The 14831-nt window shown below is 40.8% G+C and overlaps 1 protein-coding gene across 1 annotated transcript; it reads right to left on the reverse strand.

Annotated features, from left to right (window-relative positions):
* Positions 1-6339: 6339 nt before the first annotated feature.
* On the reverse strand, positions 6340-6927 carry LOC115727006 (transcriptional regulator SUPERMAN-like). The gene has a single exon (XM_030657111.1). The coding sequence runs from the start codon at positions 6925-6927 to the stop codon at positions 6340-6342; it is 588 nt and encodes a 195-aa protein (XP_030512971.1).
* Positions 6928-14831: the final 7904 nt, after the last annotated feature.

Genomic DNA, 14831 nt, shown 5'->3' on the forward strand with positions numbered 1-14831 from the left:
ATAGCAACATGAAGAAGATAAGAGGGATGCTAATTGCTGGCCAGTAAATCGTTGAGTTGCGTACGCGAGTCGTTTTTGGTTTGTTTCAAATTTGGAAAATTTTATCGTCCTTTGATCATCGATCTTTTCGCGATCGAGCCTGATTGATATAGCCGAGGTTGAACTGTAACCGTGTTGTGATGCGATCCTATGGCGACTTCATAAAAACTGCAATTGAACGGAGGCGTTTGCAGCCGTCAGGCGCTTACCAAACAGTTTACAAAATTAGCTGCAACACCCCTTTCTCGCAACTCGAAATTGCTACAGCAAACCGTAGCGAGCAACCCCTCAATACCATGTGCACTCTTTGCCATTTGACCAGAGAAAGAGGGAGAGGAGAGGAGAGGGAGAGGCATGGTCATCGCCGCCCCTCCTCCACCGACAAGGGGTGTGGCCACCGCTCGTCACCACCATGCGAGAGGATTTGTCGACTGTCGCAAGATGGTCGTGATGGCTTTGCCCTCGCCGGACACCGGTGTGGCTCACCCTCTTTCTTTCTGTTCATATTTTGAAATTAAAATATCGATGACCAACGTCGCCTTTATGCGTTAATCACGTTGTCATTCCGCCCGATGCTTTTCACATGGACAGAATTGACTTGTAGGTGGTGGTTCCAATGGCCTTCCTTGTCAAAATCCACGTTGTAATCAAAGTTCTTCATCTTCATTATGAGGGGGAGGCTGGATCTGTCGGTTGTGGAGGCCATGGCTGCACATTCATGCATGCTTCGGAAGCTCTGCGTCCGATTCAATGGACAAAGCTGAGCCGAGGACGATAGATGTTGCTTGGTGTTATGGGGACAAAGCCAGTGTGAAATGGAGACGGCAAGAGTCAAAGATTCACGGCACTGAGACCAACAGCTTTCTCTATTTACTTTAAAATCCATGTGCCCTTCAGATGAAGATGGGGGTCTTCCAAGAGCCTGTTGGAGCGTGGGGTCCCTCCCTTGTCCAGGTGCCAATGGTGAGGTTAGCTTCAAGGTAGAGAAAAGGCAAGTAGAAGATACGTCGAATTCGTCTCGGAACCCCACCGGTCTTAACCTGATTCGTGAGATCGCACGTAGAGAAAGAGGATTCCGATCTCTCTTTGCCATTATCATGTGGGGGATAGAATGTCCAATCTAGTAGAAAAAACCTGCTGCCTCTTGGAAGAATTTGTTACGTTGACAGAAGACATCCCGGGAGCTGATTTTTTTTTTTTTTTTTTTTGGTCATAAGCCCGGGAGCTGATTATGCACGACAAAAACATGAAAAGTAAGATAACTCATTGCGATGGTCTACTTTTCAAACCCATTATTATTGGTAGGTTGTTTTTGGTACAGTTTTGGCATGGTAACTTTAATTATGAACAGGGGGGTGCCGCAATAGTTGAGGTCAATTTCAAAACGACGGCCACTCATGGAAATTTTAAAGAGCTATCTCACTTAACTTCGAAGTGCTACGAGTTTTAATAGATGTATTATCAAACAGATGAATTACAACACTTCATTGTACACTGTAGAGTTACGGTTCAACCATAGTTATATCAAACATATTCGAAGAATGATGCGATGCATTGAGGATTAGGAACAAATTGGAATATATAAAGGGGTAATGACACTTGTACCCGATTTTTTTTTTTTTTCAAGTTACAATAGTGTACCTAAACTTTTATATTGGTCAATCAAGTACATCAACTTTTTGAAATTTTGCTCAATGTGAGGCCTCTGCGTCAAGTGGTTTTGCTGACATGGTTCGCTAACTCGGCATAATTTAATCACCATTTTCGCTTATTTAGCAAAAGCTGCGCCGTCTCCACGGATGTTGGGTGGTGAGAAGAGAGAGTGCCAGCTTAGTTAATCTTAGCTATTTAATGTGGTTTTTCTGATTGACATCATGTCAAGAGACCACATTAGATATCAATGTGGATAATCAATGGCTATTTAACGACAATAGTGCCGTTCTCCATTCACCACTCTATCGAAGGGCTCGCATCGATCCACGTTTAAAAAGTTAATACTTGATTGAACAAAAAAAAGCGTAGATACTCGATTGTAAAAACAGATAAAAGTTGAGATACTTGCGGTGGTGTCAGTGTCCCGTATGCTGTGGAGATAGGATCAATCTATCAACCGTTGGAAATTTGGATCTCGCCCGACTCTGCTCTGGCTAAGCGCCAGAGACCAACCAGCCTCTGCGACAACTTGATGACATCAAACCTTAATTTCCTTTTGGGGGAAGTTCATTTTCGCATTGATGAAGAGATAAATCTGGAAATGGGCTAAGCCCAGCCCAAGAAGAAACACGTGCCGGCCCATATTAACTTTCCTTTACCCTCAATTTGATATGTAGAATTGGAATACTTTCTGTGCATTTGATCTTAGTTAATGACTGGAAATATTGTGGTTCCGGGCTTCGCGTGAGACACACCGCATCTAGTGGTGGATATGAACTAGGCTCACATGATCTGAGTGTCCTAAGCACATATACTCCTAGAACGGGCACGCACATTATCATGCTGGTCCCAAATAACGAAAGTCATAACCTTTTGCGGTGCGACATTGAGATGGGACGATCGATGCGATCAGTCAGATTAGTTGAATCCTCAGCCTTAAGTACCATCATGGGCAAGAAGAAAAAGAAGAAGAAGAATTAATAGCTTATAACCTTGTTCTCTAAGATAATTTAACAACTAAAGAAGAATTACTGCTCCTCGTACATAAAAAAAAAAAAAAATTCCAGTCCTGAAAATATTTGATTAGTAGCTGTTGGAAGCAAAGCATCTTCTTAAGGTAGAAAGACGTAAACATAAATCCGAGGAAATCAGGCAAGGAAGGTACGGATGTCCGGAATGCTAAACATGTAACTGTTCAATCACGTTCACTCAAAAGAGTTTCTCGACCCCAATTACATCTTAATAAGGAGAAGATTATCACAAAAGTATCAAACACATAGCTTGCGTTAATTTAATCATAAACCTTTTAGTTCCGCCAATTAGTCTTAAACCTTTTGAAAATTTATTAATTTAATCCATTCGGCCAATTTTACTTGGAAATCACCGACGTGGATAGCAACCTTCCTACGTAGCACAACTAATACTAGCATGAATGATTTTCGTAATTTTTTTAAATTTTTATGTTATTTTTCTTTTTTTCTCCCTTTTACTTTTCATTCTTTCTTCACTGATCGTCAAGCTTTGGTGATGGTAGGCAAACAGGCAAGGCAACGACAGGACATGGGTCGCCTTGCCAAGCGTGGTTGAGGCTCGACCTCATCGGATTTGGTGAGGACAAGCCTCGCTTGCCCCTCATAGATTGTTGCCTTTGACGAGACCTAGAGACCGGCGGGGAAGAAGGAAAAAAAGAAAAGAAATGAAAAAAAATCACAAAATTTGTCCACGTTAGCGGGTCATGCCACGTAGGATGGCTGGCGTCTACCTTTGCGATTTCCCGCCAAAATTGGGCATATGGACTGCATCAGCAAGTTGTCGAAAGGTTTTGGACTTAATTGGCCAAATCGAAATGTTTAACATCGAATAGATTTAGGACTTTCTTGGTAATATCTCTATGAATAAGTCTCACAATAATTAATCTAGAAAGTCCCTCTCAATATGGTTCTCTTTACGGCTCTCTTAAAGTTCTCCTTGAGTCAGGCTTCACATAATAAGTGAAATAGGGCAAATCCAATGTTTTATTTCCGGTCATAAGCGTTCGGATGTCCGTTAAGGTGGGTTGGACGTCGGAGATCTTCTTGCCCGAAAAGGTGCTCGAGTCCGACATCCGGGCAAGGAAGGTACGGATGTCCGGAATGCTGGAATTTCCAACTTTTACATCCCGGACGTCCGTACTTCTTGTTTCGGACTCAAATTAGCCTCCGAACTTTGATACTTCATTCCGGACATCCGTCACATGATTTATAGACATCCGAAAATGTCCTCTTTGTGCTGTTCGAAATATTTTGCTCGCTCCAGATGTCAAATCAAATCGAATCAAATCAAGTCGATTCCAAGCCAAAATTGGGTCTAATTTCGAGTCATAATCAACAACTCTCCACCTAGGCAAGATGTCCAACTTTGTCCTCATATTGTCGTCTCTCCGGAGCGAAGTCCCAGCGGTTTTGGAACTTGGTAAATGAGATAGGCTTCGTATTATCCGCCATATGTACTTTCTCAATGGATAAAATGCCACCCAACATCAATTTGTCCGTTCGCTCGTGATACAATCTGATTTTTGGGCAATTGTGTAGGACGTCCGCCCACAATCCAAATTCACAACTTCTCAATGCTACTTTTCAAGGATTACTCATGCTCCTGCTTACAACAATTACAGCATGCAATGTGCATAGTCTAGTGGGAGCCACATCATGCTTAATTCTTCCAACGACCCTAGCATAAAGAACACGGGGCATATATTCTTTATCTTCCTCTAACCGTAACTGAAAGCTTCGAGTGCGCAGCTACCGGGTTACTCACCGGTTTAGCATTTTGCATGCTAAACTGGCTGGCTCAGCACTTCACGTATAATCAGCCCATGATAGCCAAAGTGTCGCTACAAACCTATCGCTTGTATCTCCATGTGGAGCATCTTTTCCGTTACACCTAAATCTTCCGTCTCGAATCCACTATTGAGTTGTCGACTCATTAATATCAGACATGTTCTTAGCTGTTATCAACAGATAATCAACATGCAACAACAAAAAAACATAGCTACCATCCTCCAATCTCCTATAAAGTATGCTGATTTCATGTGCGATGGTACTATACTGTACAATTTGCACCACTGCCTAGGAGATTGCTTAAGGCCATGGCTGGCACGTTTAGGCAAGCATGCCTTGTCTTCATGGCCTGGAGGGACAAAACCTTCCTCCTCTAACTCACCATGTAGAAAACACGTCTTAACATCTTGCTGCTTCAACACCAAGTTGTTTGCCATCGCCACAACTAAACCCAACAGTAACTTAATCGAGCTATGGTTCACCACAGGTGAGAATATCCCATTGGAGTAAGTTCTATCACGCCTTATGAACCCCTTCGCTATCAGGCGTGCCTTACATCCGGTCGCCTCTAGACCTAACGCAGCGGAATTACACGATCCAATGGAATGCCAACGCTAGAGGGAGAGATAGACAGAATGGTTCCACTTTAATCAACAAATAACAGATTATAATCGCTCAATCACACTCACTCACAAGTTCTTCCGACCTCGACTACACCTAATGAGCCCCACAATAATTCATCAAGAAAATCTCTCCCATAAGTTTCTCTTGACGGCTCTCTAAAAGCTCTTTCTGAGTTAGGATTGACGCAACGAGCGCAATAAGCCTGCTTCCATATTTTGTTCTCATGTCCCGCGTGTGATCTGACGACCAAAATCTCCTCAGCCAAAACACTGCTCAAATCGGGCCTCTGGTCAGCCAAAATGTTGGATTTCCCAGCTTTTATCTTGGTTAGACATCTGACCGGCCTCGGCCAGACGTCCGATCTTGCCTTTGGACGTTCGCTCATCTTGTTTCGGATCCACAGTAGCCTCCAAACTTTGTTGCTGCATTCCGGAAATCGGAAAAATGTCTCTCTGTGCAATCCCAAAAAATTTTGCTTGCTCTGGATGTCCTCGAATCAAATCAAGTGGGTGCCAAATCAAGTCTAGCCTAACTTCGAGCCACAATCAATACACACACACACCCGTACTCTTCTATTTCCTAATTTCTATTGAGCAAGCTACATCTTCTAACCCTAATAACCATGTCCAATACAAATTCTTATGCAGAGTAGAGTTATTTACTGCCATCGTTACGAACATGTAATGCAAAGTTGTGGTGAGGTTCATGCTTGGATCAGTTCACCGGTCCTGATTTACAGACCAGAGTTATTTACTGCCGTCGATTCCTTCATCGTGTCCACCTGCATCGTTTAATAGCAAGAGAGCCAATAATTTGCCTTTCGGTCAAAGAGCGGTAGGAAAATTCTCATTTATGTAAATATGCAACGCACCACACCTGAGCTCTCCGATATGATCGGAATAGGAATGATCATAACGCATGTGCGCTTAAGTAAATAGATTCAACACTGTTTTTCACACGTAAGTTGGCCGAGTTTTCTATACACTGACTCAATTATATGAACGAAAATAGCATAGAATGAAATGGAAATACATATCATTGACAACCGAAACACCATGTTAGACTGTCGTTGATTTTTGGAGCCGACCGAGCATCGAGCGGACATAGTCAATAGCAAGACCGACCAAGCCGAAGCTCCAAACTGAAATACCATGTTGGGCCGTCGTTGGATTTTTGGAGCCGACTGAGCATTGAACGGACATAGTCAATAGCAAGACCGACCAAGCCGAAGCTCCAAATCGATTCCTTTGCCATCCTCATTGCTCCTCATCACCTGGTCGATCTCCATGCTCGATTGATCGATTCTTAAGCTCAAGTTCGCCGCGGAAAGTCCGCACTCTCTACTCAAGCCCACCAAGCTCGGGATTTGGAAGTCACTGCTTTGAAGATAATTCACTTGGTGCTTGAGCAGGGTCGCCGGCGATGCAAGCAGACCCTTCTGACAATTTCTCCGTGACTCCCCCATCGAGTAATAATAATAATAGGGTTGTGCACCATGTTGTTGGTTCATACGGACTGTATGTTCACCAGCAGTCCTCACGCCATCGCGGAAGGACGGTGGCGCTTTCATCTTATGGGGTGGCTTCACGCGGTCCTTCCGGTGTATGTTCATGTGGCCGCCTAGGGCTTGCGCATTGGTGAAGCCCCGCTTGCAGAAGCTGCACTCGTAGAACCGATGCTGCTTCGAGGTGGCATCGTCCTTGACGTCCAGACCTACCCGGTTCCCCGGACCTTCGTAGCTTCCTTCTTTGCTCGAGGCCTCTCGAGCACGACCGTGCTTCGCGGTGTCCATTTGGTGAAGCGCGACCAACTGAAAGGACCTATTCGCCGAGGCGAAAGGTGGAAGGAGACCAAGTCTTGGCGTGCTTGAATCAGCTGGTTAAATTAAAAGGGATCTGTCGGGAGGGATGTTGTAGGGTTTTTGGAGGTAGCGAGCGAGACAGCGTGCGAGCATGTAAGAGAGAGAAAGAGAGAGACAGAGAGAAGGATTTGGAAGGATGTGAAGGTGTTGGCATTTCTGGTTGGCTTTAGCGAAATTGGAATTTAGACGGACAACACTTTGGCGTTTGCTGGGGAGAAACTATTCTTTTAGCCGGCTCTGCCATGGAGGTCACAGCTCTCTTTTGTAGCTCTCATCCAGATTTTGTTTGTCATGGTTAATTTGTAATTTAGGGCGAATAGGACCCGACTTTTTTCCCAAAGGGAAGAAAATAAAAAAAAAAGAGTCACTTCCGTATACGATAGGGAGACTCAAAGCGACCAATGTAATCTCATTGCCCTTGTAAGGTCTCGGACAATCTAATGAGATGGCATGAATAATAACTAGGTGGATCAAAACATAGTAAGGACGAGGATCTACTATCCGGCACTGTGACCCAATCACACGTGCCATTCATCGAAGTTGTGGCTGATGCATGATGGAGATGTGTTGATAATGGGATTTAGGATAAATGATGATCACCCTCAAGGTACAAAGGAGACGCCACCGATCAAGGATAAGATCGGGATAGATGAAGTTCACCACCGCGACTTAAAGGAACAACACCGGTCAAGGATAAATGACTTCTTGATTTACCACCAAAGCGGATTTTGATAAAGAACCAGAATAAGAAATTTGCTCGCCCGAGGAAAATCTCACGTGTATATTCAAATGCAAGTCTTCTCAGTTGAGATTACACCTCTTTTTGAAAGGGATTATGGTAAACAAAAGAGAACGCCTATTGGAATCCTTGAAATAGAAATGACTCTCGAAGTATTCACAGTATTGAGACTCTTGAAATTGACATCATAATAAAGACTCATAATAACTAGGACAATATGCGTTTAATTAGGACTAGATAAGACTCCAAATTCATCCACCAGTATGGGCGATCAAACAACCATCTTGAAAGATTAACAAATAGTAATGAAATCGATCAAAACAGCCTCTAGTCACTAGGTAGTCAATCAACAACTTCAAAGTCGACAACAAACTCGTAAATCAACATCTTGGTAGTCAATCAACAACCGTGAAATCAACAACTAGTCCTTTAGATCGACATCTTTAATTTCAACTCATTTTTCATTAATTGGAATTAACCCAATTCACCGCGTAAGCATTTTCACTCTTCAAGCAAGCCAAGTACGCAATCGACTCTTAATACTCTTACTTCCAGTTTGATCACCATTAATCGTGTGCATTATAATATTTAAATATTAAACGACACATCCATCCAACATAGTTAATATTGGTCCCACAAAATCTTATATAGTATCAGAGCCGGAGGTCATGAGTTCAAATCTTCCCCACATTATTACGTGGGGGAATAAACCAATTTAACACACTATAATAAGTCTAATCATAAATTTCCATGTGTCGATAACGTGGACATAAATAAAAAAAAATGAAAAATCCCATTTTTTTTTCCTCTCTCTCCCTTCTACTACGTTCCCAGCCATCCGCAGCCATGCACCCCAGATTTCCATATTTCCACGAGCGCCGGCAACTCCGCAGGTGGCCAGAGGCCTCGAATTTCCAAATTGTCGTGAGCTCCGACAAGATGGGCCTCGGATTTTCATAGTTTTGTGAAAGCCCAGATTTTCCACATATGGCCGAATGATACCAACGGTGGCCATGGGCAAGCGGCGGCATCGCTTGCTGGTGTCATCTAATCATAAAAAGAGTAGTTGGACAGATTTGGAGGAGCGCCCATATCCAGATCTATACAAACACCTATCTGATGACCTTATAAGATCTCAACTTTGATTTTCAAGATAAATGCACTAAAAGTCTTAAAATTTGTCATGAACATGCAGTTGAGTACTAAAACTTACAAAAAGTGTAATCAAGTCCTAAATCTTATCCAATTAGTGCAATCGAGTCCTTCCATTAATTCCGTCCAACTTAGCTAACGAAAAATGCTAACGTTATTTTTTAATATTTTCTCTGTTCTATGTGGCGATGATGCACGCGTTGTTTGGTCCAAATCTAAATTTCTATATAAATTTTATTTAAACTAAATGTAAAAAAAGCTAAGTGTAATAAATAAATAAATAAGAAGAAGAAGAAGAAGAAGGAGAAGAAGAAGATGGAGATAGAAACCAAGTAGCGAGAGCTCCCCGTGGCCGCTACTCCGGCCGGTGATGGTGCTGGAATGGTCGGTGGGGCTCACCAAGCCTTAGGCTCCAGGCTCCGGCCATTCCCCCACCATTGCCAGCCCTTCTTAGTGGTGGTGGGGCAGCAGCAGCCCCTCGCCACCCAAATTTTAACTCCCATGTTCTCTTTTTTATTTTTTAAATTTGGCTTATTTTTTAATTCAATTAAATAAAGTTTGCATAAAAATTTGATTTTGAATCGAAACAACGTCGTTTTACCCATGTCATCACCACGTAGGATAGAGAAAATAAAAGAAGGCCACTTCAGTCAAGTTGGACTAAGTTAACATAATGACTTTATTGCACAAATTTGCAAGTTTTATGACTTAATTGCAATTTTTTTGTAAGTTTTGGGACTTAATTGCACTTTCGTGAAAAATTTTAGTACTTTTAGTGCACTAATCTCTTAATTTTTTATGTGATGGACCTTGACTCTAGTATTTTATGCTTCAATGGCTATGCCAATGATAGTCTCAAGTGAGATTGACTTGAAAGTCTCTGCCTTTACTTGATTGGCTGGTGAAGCAAATGGGCGACATGCAAGTTATGGTGGGGTTTGTTCGTGCATGGAGGGGTGGCTGCGAGCAACAATGAAGTGGGTGGCTCGCTTGGCCATGAATGGGCGACGAACGTGAGCCGCCGCAAGACAGAGGAGGTGGCTCGACCATGGACCGTCAGCCTGGATGCGGCTCCGGCGATTCCATTGGTGATTGAAGAGGGAGAAGAGAGAAAAAAAAAATGAGATTATTTTTTTATTTTATGTACACGTCATCGGGACGTGGCAATTTGCGATTGGATTTCAATGAAAGATACATGCCGCGTCAACCTATGACGTGGTGCATTGTAACCACTAAATGAGCACATAAAATACTTTCTCTTGGCTTAGAGTTAGGCGTGTGAAGTCGAGCCCCATAATGGAGACGTAAGCTTGATTGTTGACATACCTTAAAAGAGCACATAAAAATATCCTGCTCTTTGAATATATAGTAGTAGTAAATGATTTTTCGATGACTAATCATTTTTAGCAAACCAAATACGTGAAAGTCTAGAAAAATTATCTGCACAAATATTTTTCGCTCATACAGACGCACCCTTAATCAGCTCGACTAACCGTGTGCTAAACATGTGTTTACACAACCACAGTCATATTTGTTGCTTGGTACGATGAGATGTAACGCATCGTAAAGTTGTTTGTAACATTAAACTATTTATCTCCCCTTTTGCTATTTGCTATTCTGATATTGACCTTAAGACATTAAATAAACTAAACGTGGGCTGGAGACACATTCATTCTTGTAGCGTTCTGGGTTGTTTGTTCAGGAGATCTTGGAATGAAGACGGCCTGAAAGGTGAAAAACGCGTTTGGGTGACGTCGTTTCAAGTCCAATTTGTACTCCTTGATGGACCATGTCCTTGAAGACGGCTGTTGCTGCTGATGCTTTTCTTTTTTACATTTTTCATTTTTGCGAATTTTGTTAATTAAAATATTGGCAACTTATTATAACTTTCGATTGAAATAATGTTTGTTATGTAATGATATGGAGCTGCCATGGACAAATGGAGAAATAGCACATCATTAGGGACAGCAATCGAAGTCCGCTTATCATACAGCTTCTCTCTCCCATTGCCAGTTCATTTTCAGAGGGTGGTCAAGCCTTTTGTTTTTTTTTTTGGTCCTTTTATTTTCTTTTTCATTTCTTTCTCTCTTTTTTTCGAAAGTAAAATGGAAGGAGAAATTAGAATTTGTTTCACCAAAAATGGGCATTGACCCAAGTAGTTGAAAAATATTTTACCATAATGTTGGTCTTCAGTTTTTTGCAAGATGGGTTCAGCGGTGATTTCGGATAGGATCGGCGTAACAAAGAAGAAGAGCAGTGAATTTAAACGTAAAAAAACTGTAATGGATAGAATACATTAGGAATATGTGTTTTGGGTGATGAATCACTTTTTCATAGCGAAATAATGTACTATTTTTTGGGTGACTGTTACGGTAACAATCTATTTTTGCCACAAAAATAAAAAAAAATAGTTAATTAAAATTTGTTAGGACTGCAATTATGTGACTCTAGGCTTCTTATCCGCACGCTAATCCTTTCCACAAGGGGTTACAACTCCTGAGGCCACTGGGTCGTGCAACCATAGCTAGTTCTCCATACTTCTGATCAACATCTTTAATCTGTCTTCTTTCTCCTTTGTTCTTTTCCTTATGTTCAACACTTAGCCAAATTTCTGATCATTGGCCATATAACGGTTTTGCACAGAACAAGATATCCGTCGACCATTCACCATCGTTTATCAACGGCCGCACTTCATTGTCATCGTTAATCATCGATAATAATCAATGAGCTTTTTCCACGATCACCGACAGTTACATTATGCAGTTGTCAATAATCATATTGATTCCACTAACCCTAACTCTAATTAACCAAACTGCCAATGTGTCGATTATAAAAGAGTTGGTTAATTTTTTTTTTTTTTTTATGTGAACTGAATCTACCATAGAGCCGCTTACTATGGAGTAACTAAATGGTGTTTGATTGAGGCTATCGAAATATAATGGAATGTCCATTGCTTCCAACCATGTGCTTGGCTGGCAATTTGGCATCATTGGTATGGAAGTAGCATTCCAAATGGAATGCCCGTTCCTTCACGTGATTCCTCCATTTAGGTGGAGAACGGCCCATCCCATCCCTTTTATTTAACCCAGGAATTAACAAATAAAGATTATACTATGAATAAACACTAATTATTAATTACTATTACAATTATTGAAATTTCTTAGAAGTAACTTATAATTATTAATTATATAAAACGAATCGTAGTTTTCATCACCTATGATATGTTGACCATATTTTACAATTATCAGAAAATGAATTAGAAAAAAAAATAGATAATCTATAGAAGTATTTAATCATATTCAATAACAGAATTCCTAATAACTTATAACCAATGAATAAAATGGTTAACTTTAAAAATTTAATAGTTCTAAATTATGTTTAAGTAATATCAATTATTACGCTATTTAACAATAGAGAGTTTCGCCCCAAAAAAAAAAAAACTATAGATAGTAATTAGCAACTTTAAATTTTTTCTAATATGATCAATTTATGGTATGATTACTATCGAGAAAGTCATAATTATCAATCATATTAAGAAAAATAAACTGTCATAGATTAAATACATGTACACTGAGTATATTACAAATCATCAATCAATTCCCACAACATTTTCCTTATAACCAAACACAAGATTCCTCGTCCCCTTCCATTCCAAAGTTTACCAGACAAAGGTATCGAAATCGTCGTCCCATTCCATTTCACTTCGTCGTACGCAATGCAAGATTAAAACTTTTGCATGTGCTCTGTCCGTTCCATGGCCAGCATGTAATTAGCTTATCGTAAAAAAATATATTAACATTTTTCTGAACTTGTGTTTTTTTTTCCTTTATGAAAAAAGTACTTGAGATTTTTTCTTTTTTTATATTTCTTTTTTGGGTCAGAGGTGCTAATTAATTGAGAATAATTCAAGTACATAATTTTAAAGCAGGTTCATCAAACCAGTAGTGGAATTTGGGCTGGCCTAAGAATTTTGTGATATAGAGGTCTCGTTCGATTGGGTTGGATTGGAGTCTGTCGGGCTTGGCCCCAATTTGGTACTCTATAAATCTCTTCTTTTCCTAGTCGACTCGTAGTAAAATCGGCGTTAGGAAGTCAGCATTAGTAACCATGCTTATGCTAAGAATTAATTGCTTTGAGAATCCCATTGAATTGGCCAGTTTCACCGATCCAATTCGGTACCATCCGATTCGAGGTATGCCCGTTTTGATTCATTCAGTCGACTCAATAGCACATGGCATCATGGTTTTTGACTACACATCAATCTTGCACGACGTTACAGTAATAGTCCCAAGATAGCGTCTCACATATGGAAAGGAAAAATTACACCAGATATATGACCCTCAAAAAGGTTACTTGTCCGGAAGCGATTGGTACTTTTTACGGAGTCATAAACTATAAGGAAAGCATCGGATCATAAATGAAAAACAAACTTATTAGATCATAGTTGAAGCAGTTGAAAAGCAACGATATGATTCCTGAAAATTTTAAGTTGTTTTCCTTTTCAACTTCTAAGTTTGAAGTTATCTTTTTTCTTTTTGTTTTTTCCATTTAATTTTTTATTATTATTATTTCTCCTATCACATTTTTAGATTTAATACCGAACAATAGGAGGCGTTCCAAATATAAAGGTTGTTACAATGCGACTCGAACTGGTGATCTCGTCATGGCCTTTATACCATATGATTATGGAGCATGTGAAATGAACTCTTGCAAACGGCTCCAATAATCAAATGGCATGTATGCATATTGGAGGGGTGACAAATATTAAGATGCAATCCATGCTTATGTGGATAATAATTTTTCACGGACGAAGATTCTTTTTTTATCCTTATGAAGAACAAACCCACCTTAGGTAGGGAAATTTTGGACCTATGAAGCATACTTAGTAACTTCATGAATGAGGTAACATGGACCCGTCCAAATGCGTTTCGATTCCGGGAGAGATACCGAATTCGCGTAAGTGTGTCTGATCCAAACAAATAAGCCTGTTCTTTAATTGTTACACCAATCCACGGAAATTTTCATGGGCAACGTTTACTATGCGGATACGAACTTTTAGCCGGATTCTATTCATTTTTCTTCTTCTTAGCACTTGAACACAAATTAAGTTCTTCAACTCAATCATTTCTCATGTATGTGTATACAGATATGCGCCGGCTGCTCTTTCTCCTTTGTGCCATGCCCTATCTATTCAATCCATTTCACAAAAATGAACACCTCGGTCAGCTTCTCCTTTTTCCCATTTGTCCCTCCTTTTTCCCTTCATCTCTCAACCTCGTCCCACACGTGTGGGGTCTCTCTCTCTCTCTCTCTCTCTCTCTCTACATATCAGTGCGGATCATCACTGGTTCTTCGCTTTCTTTTTAGATCTACGCACAACTAGGGTTCCATCGGGACCCTCCCAAATCCGTCGTGCGATCACTTTCAATCTTTTCCCCCCCATTTTTTTCACCACCTACATTCGAGCAGGAAGCTCACGTCAGTCCCTAGCCATGTCTGTTTGACTCAGTCCACGACACACCGTCTTATGTGGTCTCCAATAATGGCGTGCTTTGTCCGTGATGAGACTCTGTGAACGTGTGGTTTGATGGCTCCCAAGATCAACAGCAGTCACCAATTGCAGCTTGAAGCTTTTGATAATAGCCGAGTCCGTAATTATTCTAAGTCGATTAACCTGTTCTCGTTTTGTTCACGACGCCAATCGCGTTATTACGTGCCCATGCATGTACATGTGTATATAGGCCTTACTTTACTCGAGGCTTTTAGGGTTTCGAGTGCCCTGTTATGGTTGCTGAGACTAATAATCAAAAGCATCTGAATTTTACCAGTCAAGTTGAGTTTAGAGGGTTTGGATTCCACGGGCTTCTTGCAGTCATTCAAGATTGTCCAAAGTTTAGGATGATAATGCTTAAAGAATGTCGAAGAGAGAGGCAGTCAAAGGGAA

Source organism: Rhodamnia argentea, chromosome 1, assembly GCF_020921035.1.
Source record: "Rhodamnia argentea isolate NSW1041297 chromosome 1, ASM2092103v1, whole genome shotgun sequence".
In the NCBI taxonomy this organism is placed as follows: domain Eukaryota; kingdom Viridiplantae; phylum Streptophyta; class Magnoliopsida; order Myrtales; family Myrtaceae; genus Rhodamnia; species Rhodamnia argentea.

Excerpts from the sequence above, each read along its gene's own strand:
- LOC115727006 (XM_030657111.1), bottom strand. The coding sequence starts at position 6,927 with ATGGACACCGCGAAGCACGGTCGTGCTCGAGAGGCCTCGAGCAAAGAA.